This window comes from Takifugu flavidus, chromosome 4 (genome assembly GCF_003711565.1).
Source record: "Takifugu flavidus isolate HTHZ2018 chromosome 4, ASM371156v2, whole genome shotgun sequence".
Lineage (NCBI taxonomy): Eukaryota > Metazoa > Chordata > Actinopteri > Tetraodontiformes > Tetraodontidae > Takifugu > Takifugu flavidus.
In genome coordinates, this window is record NC_079523.1 from 907,623 (window position 1) to 924,108 (window position 16,486).

General features: G+C 45.8%; 1 protein-coding gene across 1 annotated transcript; it reads right to left on the minus strand.

Annotated features, from left to right (window-relative positions):
- Nucleotides 1-37: 37 nt before the first annotated feature.
- nuf2 (UF2 component of NDC80 kinetochore complex) lies at nt 38-3,722 on the minus strand. Its single transcript, XM_057029268.1, has 14 exons — nt 3,654-3,722; nt 3,004-3,142; nt 2,488-2,562; nt 2,287-2,363; nt 2,147-2,208; nt 1,960-2,057; nt 1,764-1,837; nt 1,539-1,632; nt 1,397-1,459; nt 1,174-1,311; nt 947-1,087; nt 699-874; nt 485-620; nt 38-398 (listed from the first exon to the last, which is right to left on the minus strand). The coding sequence occupies exons 2-14, from the start codon at nt 3,124-3,126 to the stop codon at nt 291-293; spliced, it is 1,365 nt and encodes a 454-aa protein (XP_056885248.1). The 5' UTR covers nt 3,127-3,142; nt 3,654-3,722; the 3' UTR covers nt 38-290.
- Between the last annotated feature and the right edge of the window lie 12,764 nt (nt 3,723-16,486).

Genomic DNA, 16,486 nt, shown 5'->3' on the forward strand with positions numbered 1-16,486 from the left:
TAAACATGACAGCAGGAATAATTCATAAATCACCAGCTGTTTTATGAAAGTTTTATTTATTTGAAATCAGTCCACAAAGTCGTAATGTGCGTTTGCACACAGCTGAACTACGATGTTGACGCGGCTGAACGTGGTCGAACGAGTCTACGTTTGCTCATTCCGAAACCTTTGAGCTACACTCACAAATATGCAACATCATAAATGATAAACACGTGTTTTAAAAAAGTAGCACAGGAAAAAAAGACAGAAGGGTGAAATAAGAGCAACAACACACGGGGATGAAATAACACCTAAAAATGTTCCGACATCTTGGTGACGTCACGTTTCAGGTCGACGACGTGCGCCTGGATTCTCCTGTGCAGCTCGTCCATGGAGGTGGACAGAGTGTCGTAGAGAGCCTGTGCAGACGGACAGCAGTGTTACCGTGCTGGACGGGCACGTGCACGGGCACGTGCACGGGCACGTGCACGGGCGGCAGTCCTACCTGCGCTCGCTCCGTCTCCTTGCTGCAGACGTCTCTCAGACTCTGGATCTTGGCCTTCAGCTGCTGCGTCTCCCCGGTGATCTCCTGGATCCTCTCGGCCATCTCCTCACGCTTCTGATGGATCTGGTTGCACTGCCTGGAGACCAAGTCTGGCTTTGAAAACACACCTCAATGTTTCTGGCGGTGGAAGATCAGGAAGGAAAAGAATAAATACCCCAACACGTCTTGGACGTGCTGCTCCTTCATGTCTTTCTTCTTCTGCCTGCGGATGTTCTGCTTGGACTCTTTGTCCAGCCTCATGGCCAGAGCTCGCCTCAGCTGGCCTTCCTCCACACAAAGGTTCTTCAGCTCCTTCTGCTTCTTCTCGTACTGTGCCGTCAGCTCCAGTTGCTAAACATGCAGCAGAAGATCAGTCGTGTGTTTCCTGCCTGACAGGAGACCATCAGCAGACTCTGACCACACCTCCTCCTGTCTGTGCTTGGTGCCGTTCATGCTGCTCTCTAGATCCTGCAGCAGGTTGTACATCTGCTGGATCTCAGCCTCGGTGTGGGTCACGCTCTGGACCATGTTCTGCAGCTCCACCACGCGCTCATCGGAGTCTTCCTGTAATCAGGGAGGATACAAAAAACCTGTCATTTCTGGATCTGTAACCTTTTCTGGAGAAATGCTCCATCAGTCTTTACACGTACAATTGAGATCTTGATGTTCTTGACATTCTCCCTCATCTTCTCCATCTGACTCTTCAGCTCTTCTGGAGACTCCACAATCTGGGACTTAAATCTGCCGATGTCCTCCTTCAGGTTGCTGACGTCCACCTTCACCTGAGCCTGTGTCAATCAAGTGTCATCAGTGCTGTGGATGCTTCTGCCAGACATCTCCCACAGTTTCAGGTCCAACACCAGTCTTACATACCAGCTTTTGGGTCTTCTCTGCAATGATGGTTTTCCGCTCTGCGATGCTGTCATTCCTAGCATTCTGTGAGGAGACAGATTCTTTTTCACCCGAGAGCTCCCGTAAATCCAAGGTTTCAAACATCCCCTCCCCTCTAACGTACCACTTCCTGGCATTCGTGCATGGTGGCGGTCTGCAGCTCCGCCAGCGCTGCAGCCAGCTCATCGGCCTCGGCCTGCTGCTCCGGAGGAATCACCCTGAACAAGAGAGAGGCATCAGGCTGACATCAGAGGCTGGCTACCACAATTACACGGAAACAAGGCAGCGTTGAACTTGTCCGTGATAATAAAATCAATCAAATGGTCCGTATATACCATCGAAGACTTACATCATTATCTCAATCTTCTTCTCCATGTCTAAATTGCTTTTGGTGTAAGCCTGCAGCCGGTCCATGTCTGCCCTCTAACAACAGAGAGAAAGGGCAGTTTCATACTTGTCTGCCCTCACCACGACCAGGGCTGGGACAGCATATAAGAGAAAGTGATGTCTGCAATAGTGATGCTTTCACCCCCTTTAAAACATACATATTTGGCCTGCTTCTCTAACATCAGCTCCATCCTCTGCTTCCTGAAGTGAAAGAAGTTCATGATGGCACTCAGGATAGTCAGAGTCCTCTGTTTCTCTGGAAATGTGGAGCCAGAAGAGCAACAACCATCACCCAACAGCGAGTTGAAAACAAAGTTCAAGTTTGGTTAAAGTTTCATTTCTTACTTGGCGCTAGAAGGTCATTTAGTGAAAAATCGTACACCAGACACATGGGCAGAAACTGCAACCTGAAGAAAGAGCACAATGTATAAAACACCAAATAATCCTTTTTTTCTCTCCCCACTTTGCAGATAAACAGGACTCACATGCGGATGTAGACGCTGGTGATGGCGGTCGCACCCTCATAATACTGTGGATACTGAATGTTCTCCAGCAGTGGAACCTGGGCAGCAGAATCCAAACTTAAACATGAATATTGTCGCTCTCTTGATGCTTCAAAGCCAAATTGAAAGGAAGACAGACAAGTGGAAACTGAATTTGTATGGACGAGGTCCACCAGTACTGACCATGGAGTGACACTCGGGCCGGAACCGGTACAGGAGGTGCAACACTCTCATGTACAGGGTTTGAACTGCCTCTGGCTGCAAAAGGGAAGAGAAACATTTAATTAAACATTAATTTCATTTAATGGTAGTTGGCCATTAAAGGCTGCAGCTAAATTCACGTGATTACTAAAAAGGTGCTGTCACTGTTATATCAGCGTCCTTCCTAATTCATCATTTTAGCGTATGACTAATGATAATAATGACGATCTAATACATACTACAACCCATATACTGTCTGAATAAAGATAAAAGTGACATATTAGAAAACTCATTTCTGTCTCTTTTCGGTAAAGACTAGAATCAAAACACAATAAAGCTTTAAGATGCAAGATATTTAATCGAAATCGCCTTAAAGGGAAATTTAATCCAGACTCTAAGTCAGAATAAAAACAGCTTTTACAGATCATAATGTGGAAGTTCTGCTACTTTATGACAACGGATTGAAAGGAACGTCATAATGTAGTAAAGGAGCTTTACCTTTGGAACAGGAGTCAGATCGCTCTTACTGAGGTGTTTCGCTTCTTGACTAGTCAGAATTTCTGTTCGATAAAAGTTGACTATCACATCGACACTGTAGACTGGGAAGGTGTTTTCAGTCATTGTAGAAACTGAAGAGCTAAAGCCAGAAGTTAGCAAAGCAAAGAAAAGCTAATTCAGTTTTGACCACAATACGAAATTGGCGCTTCAACGCCCCTTCCGGTTTGGTTTTCACACGGCACAGCTGATTGGTCTATTTCTTCTTCTTTGAATTTGGTAGTTAACAGTGACCACTTTCGCCCCCTGGTAAGGATGGGCGATACCACACTTTTGGGATTCGATACGATACCGATACTTTTTCTTGTATTTTCATCGATATCGATCCCGATACCGATACCGTTCATTTCTTACTGGCAATTTCAGTCAAAATATTATTACATTTAAGACAAATACAGACCATTTATATACAATTTATTATAGTCAATTGATTACTAGGATTTCCTTATCCTTTAAACCTGCATAAGACAGTTGTTCCATGAGAAAATTAACTAGAACAATGTCTGACACCATCACACCTTTAGTGCACTTGAGATATGTCATCACACTTTACTGAAGTCTCAGATGCTGTTCAGAAAAAGTATCATATTCACATTTTCTGCTTTAAGACGATTGCGGCTCTGCCTTATGCTGACTGTCGGCTCGGCGGGCGATGTTGCACGTTGATGCTCATTCGCTGTCTCCTGTCACGTGACATGGGCCAGCTCAATACGCCGCCAGGTATAGGTGTGTCCCGGCACATATTACGGCAGAAAGTGATGCATACACCCCCATTTTTTTTATAGTTAGTATCGATATTTATAAAAGAAAATCGATTCCAAATGAGTAGCTTGTGAGTATCGATATATCGATACCACGGGATCGATCCGCCCATCCCTACGAGGCCCCTTAAAGCGCCGCCCTCGGTGGCGGTGACCTCACTCTTCCAATATCATGCGCGAGCTGTGGGTCTTGTGCCTCCTCTTCTGCTTCGCTGTGACGTCGGCAGGTGAGAAACCCACCGTGGAGGCGGCTTTGATAGATTATTGATGATTGATTATTGTTGGCGCTTGTGGCGCAGTCATTGCGAGGAATAACTTGCGTTATTAGTATTCTCGACTGAGGAAGAAATCACAGCTATCACTCAGTCACCATTAAACCAAAACCAACGGAAACTTTATTGACAAACCGACATTTACACAGAACAGTGCAGTGACGTATGAGATCACATGTCAACACCCCCACTTGATCTCGAACTATACAGACTGTGCAGCTTATAAACAACTTCTATTCTTACATACATTTTTTTTCACCAATATATATGTATGTGTCTATAGCTTTGCACACCGAACAGATATTTCACACATTTCTCCATTTTAAGATTAAGATTAAGATTAAGATGAACTTTATTCATCCCCGTGGGGAAATTGAATTATAGTAGCAGCGTATGCAGAGTAAAGAGACAGAAAAAATAAATACAGATAAGATTAGAATGTTATAAGCATATATACAGCATATATTATAAGCATATATATAATATATACATAATATAATATATACATATTATAAGCATTATAACCATATATACATAAATATAGAATAAATTAGAAATAAAATTACGACATGAACATTACACAGTTATTGTTATTGGCTGGGTTTGGATGAGTTATATAGTCTGATGGTGGACGGCAGGAATGACTTCCTGTACCGTTCCTCAGAGCAGCGAGGCTGCAGGAGTCTGCTGTGTTATGGGGGGGGGGGGGGGGGGGGGGGGGACTGTCCATGATTGTCCACAGTTTCAACACCATCCTGTCCCTCACCACCTCGTCCAAGTTATCAAGTCTACAGCCAACAACAGACCCTGTTGAGTCTGTTAGCATCCTTAGCTTAGCCTGCTCCCCAGCACACCGCAGCACAGGAGATGGTGCTAGCATGACAGGCTGGTGGAACATCTGGAGCATCCTGCTGCAGACACTGAAGGACCTGAGGCTCCTGAGGAACTAGAGTCTGCTCATGGCCTTCTTGTAAACAGCATCGGTGTTTGTGGACCACTCCAGTTTATTGTCCAGCTGAACACCCAGGAACCTGTAAGATGGGACTATTTCCACATCTTTCCCACTAATGCAGACTGGGGAGGGGGGGGACTTGCTTTTTCTGAAGTCCACCACCATCTCCTTCGTCTTGGTCACGTTGAGCTGCAGAAGGTTCTCCCTGCTCCACCTGACAAAACTCTCCACAAGGTCCCTGTATTCATCCTCTTGTCCATTCTCCACACACCCGACTATGACTGTGTCATCCGAGTACTTCTGGAGATGACATGTCTCAGAGTGGTACTGGAAGTCGCGGCTGTGTGGTGGTGAACAGGAATGGGGAGAGCACAGTTCCTTGAGGAGCTCCTGTGTTGCTCATCAGGGGGTCGGACACACAGCTCCGCAGTCTCACAAACTGTGGCCGACCTGTCAGGTCGTCCTCGATCCAAGAAACAAGGGGAGCATCCATCTGCATCTTCTCCAACTTAGCCCTCAGCACTCTTGGCTGGATGGTGTTGAAGGCAGAAGAGAAGTCGAAGAACATGACCCGCACTGTGGTGTTTAGTCTGTCCAAGGAGGATTAAGCCCTCTATAGCAGGTATATCACTGCGTCATCAACCCCCACCTTGGGCTGAAACTGCAGAGGGTCCTGAAAGGGCTCACCAGAGGTCTGAGGTGTGTGACAGCACCAGCCGCTCCATGACCTTCATAATGGGGGAGGTCAGTGCTATTGGCCTGTAGTCACTCGGTGCCACAGGATGGGTCTTCTTCGGCACCGGGACCAGGCAGGATGTCTTCCAAAGCACTGGGATCCTCTGAAGATGAAGGCTCTGGTTGAACAGGTGCTGCAGTATTCCACACAGCTGCCTGGGGCAGTTCTTCAGCACTCGTGGGCTGATGCCGTCCGGTCCGGCAGCCTTTCTCTGGTTGAGCCTCTCCAGCTCTCTCCTCACCTGGCCAGACGTGAAGGATAGTCCTGTCGGGGGGATGGGTGACATGCTGGAATCCATGTAGGGTGTCAGCAGGGGGGGGGAGGGGGAAGAAGTTGGCAGAGGTGTTAGGGGCTCTGGGAGGTGTGAAGGGGACCCATTGTTATCCAGAGGAATATTGGGACAGCTGGGGGAGGGGGAGCTAGAGTCAAACCTGTTGAAAAACTGGTTCAACTCATTAGCTTGGTCCACATTCCCATCAGCTGAGCGTATTCCTTTCTTCTGGAAGCCAGTGATTGTTTCATCCCACTCCAAACATCCCTGGTCTGGTTCCTCTCCAGTCTCTCCTCCAGCTTCTTCCTGTAGGCGTCCTTGCTCTCCTTCAGACTGCGTTTCAGTTCCTTCTGTGCTCTCCTGAGCTCAGCCGGGTCCCCAGCAGTGAAGCCCCTCTTCTTCTTATTCAAAAGGCCTTCAGGTCACTTGTCACCCATGGTTTGTTGTTTGGGTAACAGCGTACCTTCTTGGTGGGGACGGAGTTCTCAGTGTAGAACTTGATGTAGTCAGAAACAGTCTGTCAGTCCATCCAGGTCCTCAGCATGTGGTTCACAGAGAGCAGACCAGTTGGTGGTCTCCAGGGCATCCCGCAGACAGTCCACGGCACCATCTGACCATTTCATAACAGCCCTCACAGTGACTGGTTGCTGCTGAACCACAGGTGTGTATGATGGGGAGAGCAGCACGAGATTGTGGTCAGACTTGCCTAGCGGAGGGAGTAGTGGAGGTGTATGCACTGGTGACATTAGCATAAAGTCTCCTGTCTGGACATACTGGTGGAATGTGGGGAGAGTGGACTTAAGGGAGGCATGATTGAAGTCCCCTGTGATGAGGATAAAGGCTCCGGGATGTTTAGTCTGCAGGTCAGCCGTGACAGAGTGGATGACGTCACAGGCCGAGTCCGCTTTACCGGTCGGAGGAATATAAACGGTGATGGCGATGACGTTAGTAAACTCCCGTGGCAAATAGTATGGACGGAGTCCGATAGCAATAAGTTCCACGTCGGGACTGCACACGCGCTCCTTGACGTGAATATGCTCCGGGCTGCACCACCTGTTGCTAAGAACACGGCCAGTCCCCCTCCTTTCTTCTTACCGGCCGCGGTGGTGTCTCGGTCCACTCACACAGTTGAAACCAGCGATCGTCACATTAGAGTCCGGCATCAGTCCATGGAGCCGTGAAACACATGATACTGGCCTCTCTGGACTCCCTGGGTCCGTGGGCGCCTCCAGCTCGTCCATCTTATTTGCCAGGGACCTGACATTCCCTGTTATGACCCCGGGGACGCAGGTTTAAAACGTCGCCTCTTCATCCTCTGTTTAACCCTAGCCTCACTCCCTCATTGTTTCCTCCGCACCTCCTTAGGGATTTGGGGCTTCCCTCCGACCACAAAGGATGGTGGTCTTAGAGCCATCAGCTGGTCTCGTGTGTAAACAAACCGCTCCGCTTCTCGGCACAGCTGATGGGGGCCGCGAATAACCCAAGCACCGCAAAACAGAGAAAAAAGTATTCGAGCCTCCAAAACATGGTGTCTGAATACTCCAGTTGAAAATGGAAAGAAAGAAAGAAAATCCAAATAGAAAAGAATGTAAACAAGTATAGAAAACACTACGAAATTTTAAAAAAGAACAATTAAGTTTAGGGAGCTGCTACTACTGGCTGCCGCCTGAGACAGCGCCATTTTGGAGCACATTTCTCCATCTTGAACTTTGTCATCGGTTTGGTCATGATATCGGCGACCATATTCTCTGTGGGACAATATTTGATTGTTATCTTTCCATCACTGAGAGCTGAGCGAACAAAATGATAACGAATGTCAATATGTTTGCTCCTTTGACGGCTCACTGGATCTTTGGAAAGAGCAATTGTTCCTTGGTTGTCTACAAAGATGGTAACTGGTGTCAACATACACTCATTTTCTATTTCACTCATTAACTGTATCAGATACAGACTCTCCTGAGTGGTTGCAGCCAACGCCACATATTCAGCCTCACATGTTGATAAGGCAACAGTGACCTGTTTCTTAGATTTCCATGAAATAGTCGGCCCGCTGTCAGTTAAGCTCACACAAAACCCTGTGGTGCTTCTCCTGTCACTCAAATCGGCTCCCCAATCAGAGTCGCTGGAGGCACTGATTTTTAGGTTTGTCTTTGATTTTCCATAACAAAGTTTGTGATCCATTGTTCCCTTCAAATATCTCAGTACATGTTTGGCAGTTAGCCAGTGTTTTTCATTTGGTTCAGACAAATGCTGTGATAATCTGCTCACTATCTAACAAGCGCAACGCCAGCACACATGCTCTAGAGGAGCGGTTGAGTATTCTGGAGCAATTTGTAGCTGGGTCTCATAGATCCACCACAGATTCTGATGGTTACAGATGGATTGGAACGCCCTGCAGCAGCCGGAAACACACACTCACTCACTCATCTACCGCTTGTTCCTCCAGTGAGGGTCGCGAGTCGCTGGAGCCTATCCCAGCACAATGGGCGGAGGCAGGGTACACCCTGGACTGGACGCCAGTCAAACGGGCAATTTAGAGTTTCCAATAAGCCTAATCCCCAATCATGCATGTCTTTGGACTGTGAGAGGAAGCCGGAGTACCCGGAGAGAACCCACACAGGCACAGGGAGAACATGCAAACTCCACACAGAAAGTCCCCAATCAGTCCCAACCGGGGATCGAACCCGGGGCCTTCTTGCTGTGAGGCAACAGTGCTAACCACCACACCACCGTGCCGCCCCAGCCGGAAACATTCCTATTGAAAACATTCCCATGAAAACATTCCCATTTCATATTCCCAGCTCTCAGCCACTGATGGGCTGCACCCACCTGGGCCAGAGGTCCTTTTGAAAATGAGTCCAACTTCACCTCATGTCTGACTTCTTCAAACATTCTGGAATTTTACAGGAGTGTAAACGGGAGATTTTGGTCATGTGACAGGAAACAGGAAGCTTTTATTTACGGATCTGACGCAGGAATAAACAGCTAATTTGTACTTTAAACGGCTTCAGCTGGGACTCATGGCACTGTTACCTATTGTTTGTCTGTTGCTACTTTATTTTTATGGTTAAAAGTTGAATGATTTGTTAATAATCGTAATTTGAGGGAAACGTGGGTCCGTTCATGATCGGCTCCGTTTTACTGCCCCCTGCTGTCGGTGTTCAGAATTACTGGAAATGCAGCTAATATGAAACTGATCCATTTCAGTTTTTGCTTCATTTTGTCAGAGGCTGTACTTTTTTAAAATACATTTTTACTGGGGTTTTTTATTATTATAAAAGTCTACACTGGTTAACTTTATTATTTCTATTCAAGGTAGTTTTCTGTGTCAACTGGACTGTTTTTGTTCTCTTTTGAAGATGTTTCACCTTCTATCCAGAAAATTCTGTTATTTTTTAAATCACCTTAATTTGAATAATTATTGTTCAGTTTGTTTAAGAAGACGAATTAATTACAGTTTGAAAGAAACTGAAGCCTTAAATCCCAAGATTGTGAACCAAAGTGATGGAGCAGGTTGAAAGGTAAAAACTTATGGAAGTCAGTTAAATACATTTAATCAGGTGTAATAAATAATTTTGAAAGGCTAAATCAAGGAACTGATCCATGAAGGTTTAAAATCATATATGGAAAATTCTGGTCGTAATTTATCAATTGAGTAGCTAAAAGGAAATTTTAGTATGGAAAATATAGGATATATTCTGCTCTCTGCCACCTTTCATTCAAATGCTGTTTTCATGAAAATATACCTGCTTTTTCTTTATGTAATAAAATCTATTCATTAAATGAAATGTCTTATTTGTCCGGTCAAGAGAGAGTGGAAGGTTTTTACACTGTTATTACACTTCAGATTCATTCAGTTCACATATGAAAATACAACAATCACAAACATGGAGCCATAAAGGGAGATGTGCCAGACTGAGAGAGACCAGAACCAGAACCAGAACCTGCTGGTCCAGAGTCCCTTATAAAATAATAGAATCAGTTTGTGTTGGTTCCTTCACTCTGAACACCTCGTTCAACATCCCGACATTATATTTATGAGTTCATATCTACGTTTTAATCTATTTTCCAACCTTTAAAATGGTCAGTAACACAAAAGCATCACATTTGTCCGACAGCACATGAAAGTTTAAAGATTCCAAAACTATGAAGCTCCTGGTGCGGCTGCATGAGGGGGTCGGGCCGGAAGTAGCTGTGGGTCCGTCTTCTAAAAGTGTCCCCCGCTGCTGCGCTGCGGTTGGTTCCACAACACGCAGCACGTTCAGTTCCAAACTTTGAAGATGAGTTCAGACGTTCGTGTTGGAAGTGTTTGTGTACTTTTACGAAATCTGCAGAACTCGATCCAGTCGGTCAGAGACCGAGTCAAAGGTAAAGATCACTTCAGACGGATCTAGAAATGGCAGCTAGCTAACGCTCCTCAACGAGCTACTGGCCTGATGTGTCGCTCAAGTGAAGATAAAATCGTGACCGTCGCCAATAAAACAACACGCAAACCTTCATTTAAACCGTTTTAATATATCACATATCTCAGACAGTACAGAGATTTAAAGGGTTCAGTGATCCTCTTAGTTGGTGCCCAGATGGGAGTGGTGGCAAAGATGCCATGATGCCAGAATTGTCCTCCTCCTGGACTCTTGATCTGCTCCTCTTTCAACACTTGTTTCATTTGTAAATTACAATATTTAAATATCAGCCAACACTGATGAGAACACGTTCTTGATGACTTCCCCATGTTGCCATGACAACCATAAATGAGGCAATTCTAAGACCAGAGACCATAATTGTTTTCCTTTTTTATGTAATTAAACTCTAATTAAACTCTAAACTTTTGTTTTCCTGTAATTAATTTCGCCATTTCTAAATATAATTGATCATCTAATACATAGGTGTCAAACTCTGGCCCGTGGGCCAAATTTGGCCCGCAAGGCCATATCAATTGACTATTAGAGCTGGCCCGTCGGTATTGTTAAAGCGCATGTGCTAATACTACAAATACCAGAATTCTCTGCTGGTGTTTTGGTGTGAAAATCCACACTCCACATCAGCTGCTGGTGGTAATGCACCAATTTGTGGCTTGCCAACCACCAAGAGAGAGGAAGTCATAGCGACCTTATATGCTAATGCTAATTCTGGCACTACCCCTCTGAAAAATTATTAAAGGCAGAAAATAGTTCCTTTCTGAACAAGTCGGAGGCAGAATGTCTGTTCAGATATGTAGACGGACCCGTCTGTCTTGTATGTGGAGCCAATGTTCATTACAAGGAGAACAACAACCGATAACACTATAAAACACAACACCAAGACAAGCACAAACACCTGGAAATGACTCAAAGGCACCAGGAAGTAGAAGAGATGAAAAGGCATCACATTTACATTACATTAACTTACAATGGCAAAAGATTACTGTTGGAATTTAAAAGAGAAGAAATGAATGCCAGTGATGTGTTTTTTTTAATTTGAATTTCGATTTTGCATGTGTGCAATAATAAATTATATATTGTGTTGTGTTCAGTTGTTGAGCAAAACTAGTTTGGGTCCATATCAAAAGGTTCCATGTTATAGCTAGAAGAAGATTTTTTCAATAAATATCAACGTTGGCCCGTGACTTTGTCCCAGTTTTGAATTTGGGCCCACTGGGTATTTGAGTTTGACACCTCTGCTCTAATACATTTTAAAATAAGGTAGTGTTTTAATTATTAAAAAATAATTATAAATTAATACATTTGTTGATGTTTGAGGGAAATAAACAGGAGATAAAATGGAAAACACAGATTACACCATAAATCTGGTTATTATAAAGGAAAAATGAAAGAAAATCAACATTGTCAGAGGAGAATTCACCACATTTGTTCTCCCGTCGTGTTCGTGACGAGAACAAAACAGATAAAACTGATATTTAGACTTTTACAGCAGCTTCAGGACGAGATGAGAGATTGATAAAGACCCGGAATGTTTTAGAGCCCTTATTAGACTGATCTTTGGTGTCTGACGGACTTTATCCCAACTATAAACCGATAAAAGCTTTAAATCCACGTCCGCGCTGACAACAGCGCCCCCTGCTGGCCGGAGCCTCCGCTGCACCACAGAGGTGAAAGGTGCAGAAACACGATGTGTTTAGATGTATAGATGAGTAGATGTATAGATTTGTAGGAGTGTAGATGTATAGATGAGTAGATGTATAGATTTGTAGGAGTGTAGATGTATAGATTTGTAGGAGTGTAGATGTATAGATGAGTAGATGTATAGATGTGTAGGAGTGTCCTGCACTCCATCCACCTCCTGACTAAAGCACATGCACGCCACCACTCTGCCCCACTCACTCACATCTACGCTCACCCCCCCACGCTGCACCATACATGCCTCTCCATCACTACTCCCATGTCTGCCATCAGCATCACAGCTCATTCACTCCATTGAAACCATCATTTCATACGGACAGAAACCCAGGACTGTTTCCAGACGCAACAGTGCTTTTATCGTTCCCATGAACAGACAGGATGAGCGCACGTTCAGCACGGACATAAAGATGGCCGTGCTGAACGTGCGCTCTCTTTTAAACACATCTGTTATAGTAAACGACTTAATTTTAGACAGAAACCTCGATGGTATTCTCCTCACTGAGACATGGCACTGATGCACCTGCTGTTCTCACAGAGGCTTGGGGGGGGGGGGGGGGGGGGGGCAGGAAAGGAGGTGGAACTGCTTCAATAACAAGGACCCAAATGTCATCAAGTGAGGTCTCTTTTAATAAGTTTCCATCATTTGAGCATCATGCCTTTGTTTTTAGCAGCCCTCCTATTTTAAGCATAACAGTTTACAGACCACCCCAATACTCCACCTCTTTTATCAGCCAATTCTCGGAATTTTTATCAATCATTTACGCTACATACAACAGGATTTTAATAACTGGTGATTTTAATCTACACATCAACAACGCCTCGGACCCAGTGTCCAGAGAATGTTTAAACCTCCTTCACAGTTTGGATTTTAAACAACCGACCCACAGCAGAGGGACCCCTGGACCTGGTCATACTGGACCTGGTCATAACCTATGGCCTGTCCGTAGGTGGGTCCCCTGGACCTGGTCATAACCTATGGCCTGTCCGTAGGTGGGTCCCCTGGACCTGGTCATAACCTATGGCCTGTCTGTAGGTGGGTCCCCTGGACCTGGTCATAGCCTACGGCCTGTCTGTAGGTGGGTCCCCTGGACCTGGTCATAACCTATGGCCTGTCTGTAGGTGGGTCCCCTGGACCTGGTCATAACCTACGGCCTGTCCGTGGGTGGGTCCCCTGGACCTGGTCATAACCTACGGCCTGTCCGTGGGTCGGTCCCCTGGACCTGGTCATAACCTACGGCCTGTCTGTAGGTGGGTCCCCTGGACCTGGTCATAACCTACGGCCTGTCCGTGGGTGGGTCCCCTGGACCTGGTCATAACCTACGGCCTGTCCGTAGGCGGGTCCCCTGGACCTGGTCATAACCTACGGCCTGTCTGTAGGCGGGTCCCCTGGACCTGGTCATAACCTACGGCCTGTCCGTGGGGGTCCCCTGGACCTGGTCATAACCTACGGCCTGTCCGTAGGTGGGTCCCCTGGACCTGGTCATAACCTACGGCCTGTCCGTGGGCGGGTCCCCTGGACCTGGTCATAACCTACGGCCTGTCCGTGGGCGGGTCCCCTGGACCTGGGGGCCCCTGTGGGAACGGTGAGGAGACGCTACCTGACTCCTGAAGTGGCTGCAAATTTTATCCAGATCTTACAGAGCACTCCTGCAGAAATTTTACCAGCATCGTGTGATTTTATTGTTGACACTTTTAACAATAAATTAAAGTCAACGCTGGACTCTGTGGCTCCACTCTTCACAAAAACAGTAAGAACAAAACGTGCACCACCGTGGAGAAATGAAGAAATTAGAAAACTGAAAAGAACCTGCAGGAGTGCTGAGAGGAGGTGGAGGAAATCCAAGCTGACCATTCACAAAGAAATATTTTATCAACACCTCAAAACCTACAACAACACAATCAAGCAAGCAAGAACTTCTCATTTCAAAAAACGAATCTCCGACAATAAAAACAACCCCAAATTTCTATTTTACACAATTGAGCTTTAAACCAATGGTAATTTTAACAGGTGTCCCACAACAACAACTGACACCCTCTGGGAGGCCTTTGCAGACCACTTCAGGAGTAAAATCGATGATATTAGATCCAGTCTTTTATCCCAACAAATGTTAATCACCAACACTCCTGGATGATGTTGCATCACCTGAGGAGACACTGGAGAGTTTTGTCCTGGTTGATGCGAGGACACTTGGTCGGGTTTTCTCCCTAGTGAGGCCCACAACCGGCCTTTTAGACCCAGTTCCCACACCGTCTTTTAAAACATTTAATGGATTCTTTGAGGAACATCTTCTATATATGGTGAATTGCTCTTCTTCAGACGGGTGTCTTCCCCACCTCCTCCGGTGGTGAAGCCCCTTCTGAAGAAGAGCAATCTGGACCCCAGCGTTTTAAATAACTATCGGCCTGTATCCAACCTACCATTTTTAAGTAAAATTTTAGAAAAACTTTTAAACGTTATTAATTGTTTTTAACATAGTGAATGATTTTTTAAACTCAAATGACGTTTTAGAGAGGCATCAGTCTGGTTTTAGGATGAACCACAGTACAGAGACAGCCCTTTTAAAGATTTTAAACAACATCAGGTGTAACCTAGATAACAAAAAGCTCACGGTGTTGGTTCTACTGGATCTGACCGCCGCCTTTGATACAGTAGACCACCATATTTTATTGAATAGACTGAAGAACCTGGTCGGCCTCTCTGTTACTGTTCTTAACTGGTTCACCTCCTACCTTACTGATCGAAGCTGCTTTGTAAGTATGGATACATGCTCCTCGAGAATCCATGAGACAAGATGTGGGGTTCCCCAAGGGTCAATCTTAGGTCCAACCCTTTTTAATCTTTCCATGCTTCCTCTTGGGGACGTCATCAGGAGCCACGGCATCAGCTTCCACAGCTTTGCTGACGATACGCAGCTGTACATCGCCGTGGCTCCTGGTGACGCAGGGCCAGTTGATGCCCTTTTTAACTGTATTCTAGATATCCAGTCATGGATGGCAGAAAACTTCCTACAGCTCAACCAGGACCAAACAGAGGTCTTAGTTATTGGTCCTGAAGGTCAGAGAGAGAAACTGGTACCAAAATTAAAGGACTTTAAGCCATCTCAATCTGTCAGAAATCTGGGTGTGATCTTTGACTCTGAGCTTAGTTTTATCCCACACATCAAAAACATAACAAAGGTAGGTTTTTACCAGCTGAAGAATATAGCCAGAGTCCGCCCGTTTCTCTCAGGCCAGCACGGAGGTGCTGATGCACGCTTTTATCTCTTGTGGTCTAGATTATTGTAATGCCCTGCTCTCTGGTCTCCCAAAAAGAGCATCTCTAACCTACAATTATTACAAAACTCAGCAGCTGACGTGACTGACGAGGCAGACGAGGGTGTGGGAATCGTTTAATGGCATTGGGCGTGCTCGGTTTTGTCGATTGTTTTGGTTCCCCGTGCGTTTTCGATTAAGGTCTTTTATCGTGTTTTAAATGTCTTAATGGTCTCGGCCCGACTTATTTATCCGACCTGCTTCTATTCTATCAACCCTCGCGGACTCTGAGGTCCTCTGGCACCGGCCTTTTAACCATTCCACATGTAAGCTCTAAAACGCACGGGGAAGCGGCCTTCAGTTATTCTGGTCCCCGACTGTGGAACAGCCGGAGAACCTCAGGGCCGCAGAGACTGCTGAGGTTTTTAAAAAGAGGCTCAAGACACACCTTTTTAATCAGGCCTTTAACTGATTTTCTGATTATTTTCAGTTTCTTTTATGTTCTCATGCTTTTTTATGTCTTATCCTTATTTTATTTGATACTTTTACTGTTTTACTCCCTCAGTTCTTAGTTTCTCAGTTTTTAGCTTTTACACCTTTTATCCCATTTACTGTTTCAGTCCTTCAGTTTTTAGCTCCAGTGTTTCCTCATGGTGTTTCCTCATGGTGTTTCCTCATGGGGGCCTGCCAGGCTGGGAGATGTTTCCGGTCTACCACTGGGGGTGCTGTCCCGTGGACAGCTCTGGCCTGGGGGGTTAGGGGGCTCTGTGCCTTGGTGTGGAGCCTCCGGTCTGTCCGGGTCGGGCTGGTCTTTGTGGCGGTACCACCTGTGGTCACGGACCGTGACCTCCCTCGGCCTGGGGGCCTCCAAAGGTGGCGTCTCCTTCACCTCAGGTCTCGGTGCCCAGCCATGTCTCAGCTTGTTTGTGTGTGTGGGTGTGTGTGTTTAAGTGTGTGTATGTGTGTGTGTATCTGTGTGTGTCCTTTTTCTTGATTCTCTTGTTTGTCTTTGTTGTTTTTATCCTATGTGAGGCACTTTGTGCTACCCAGTGTATGAAAAGTG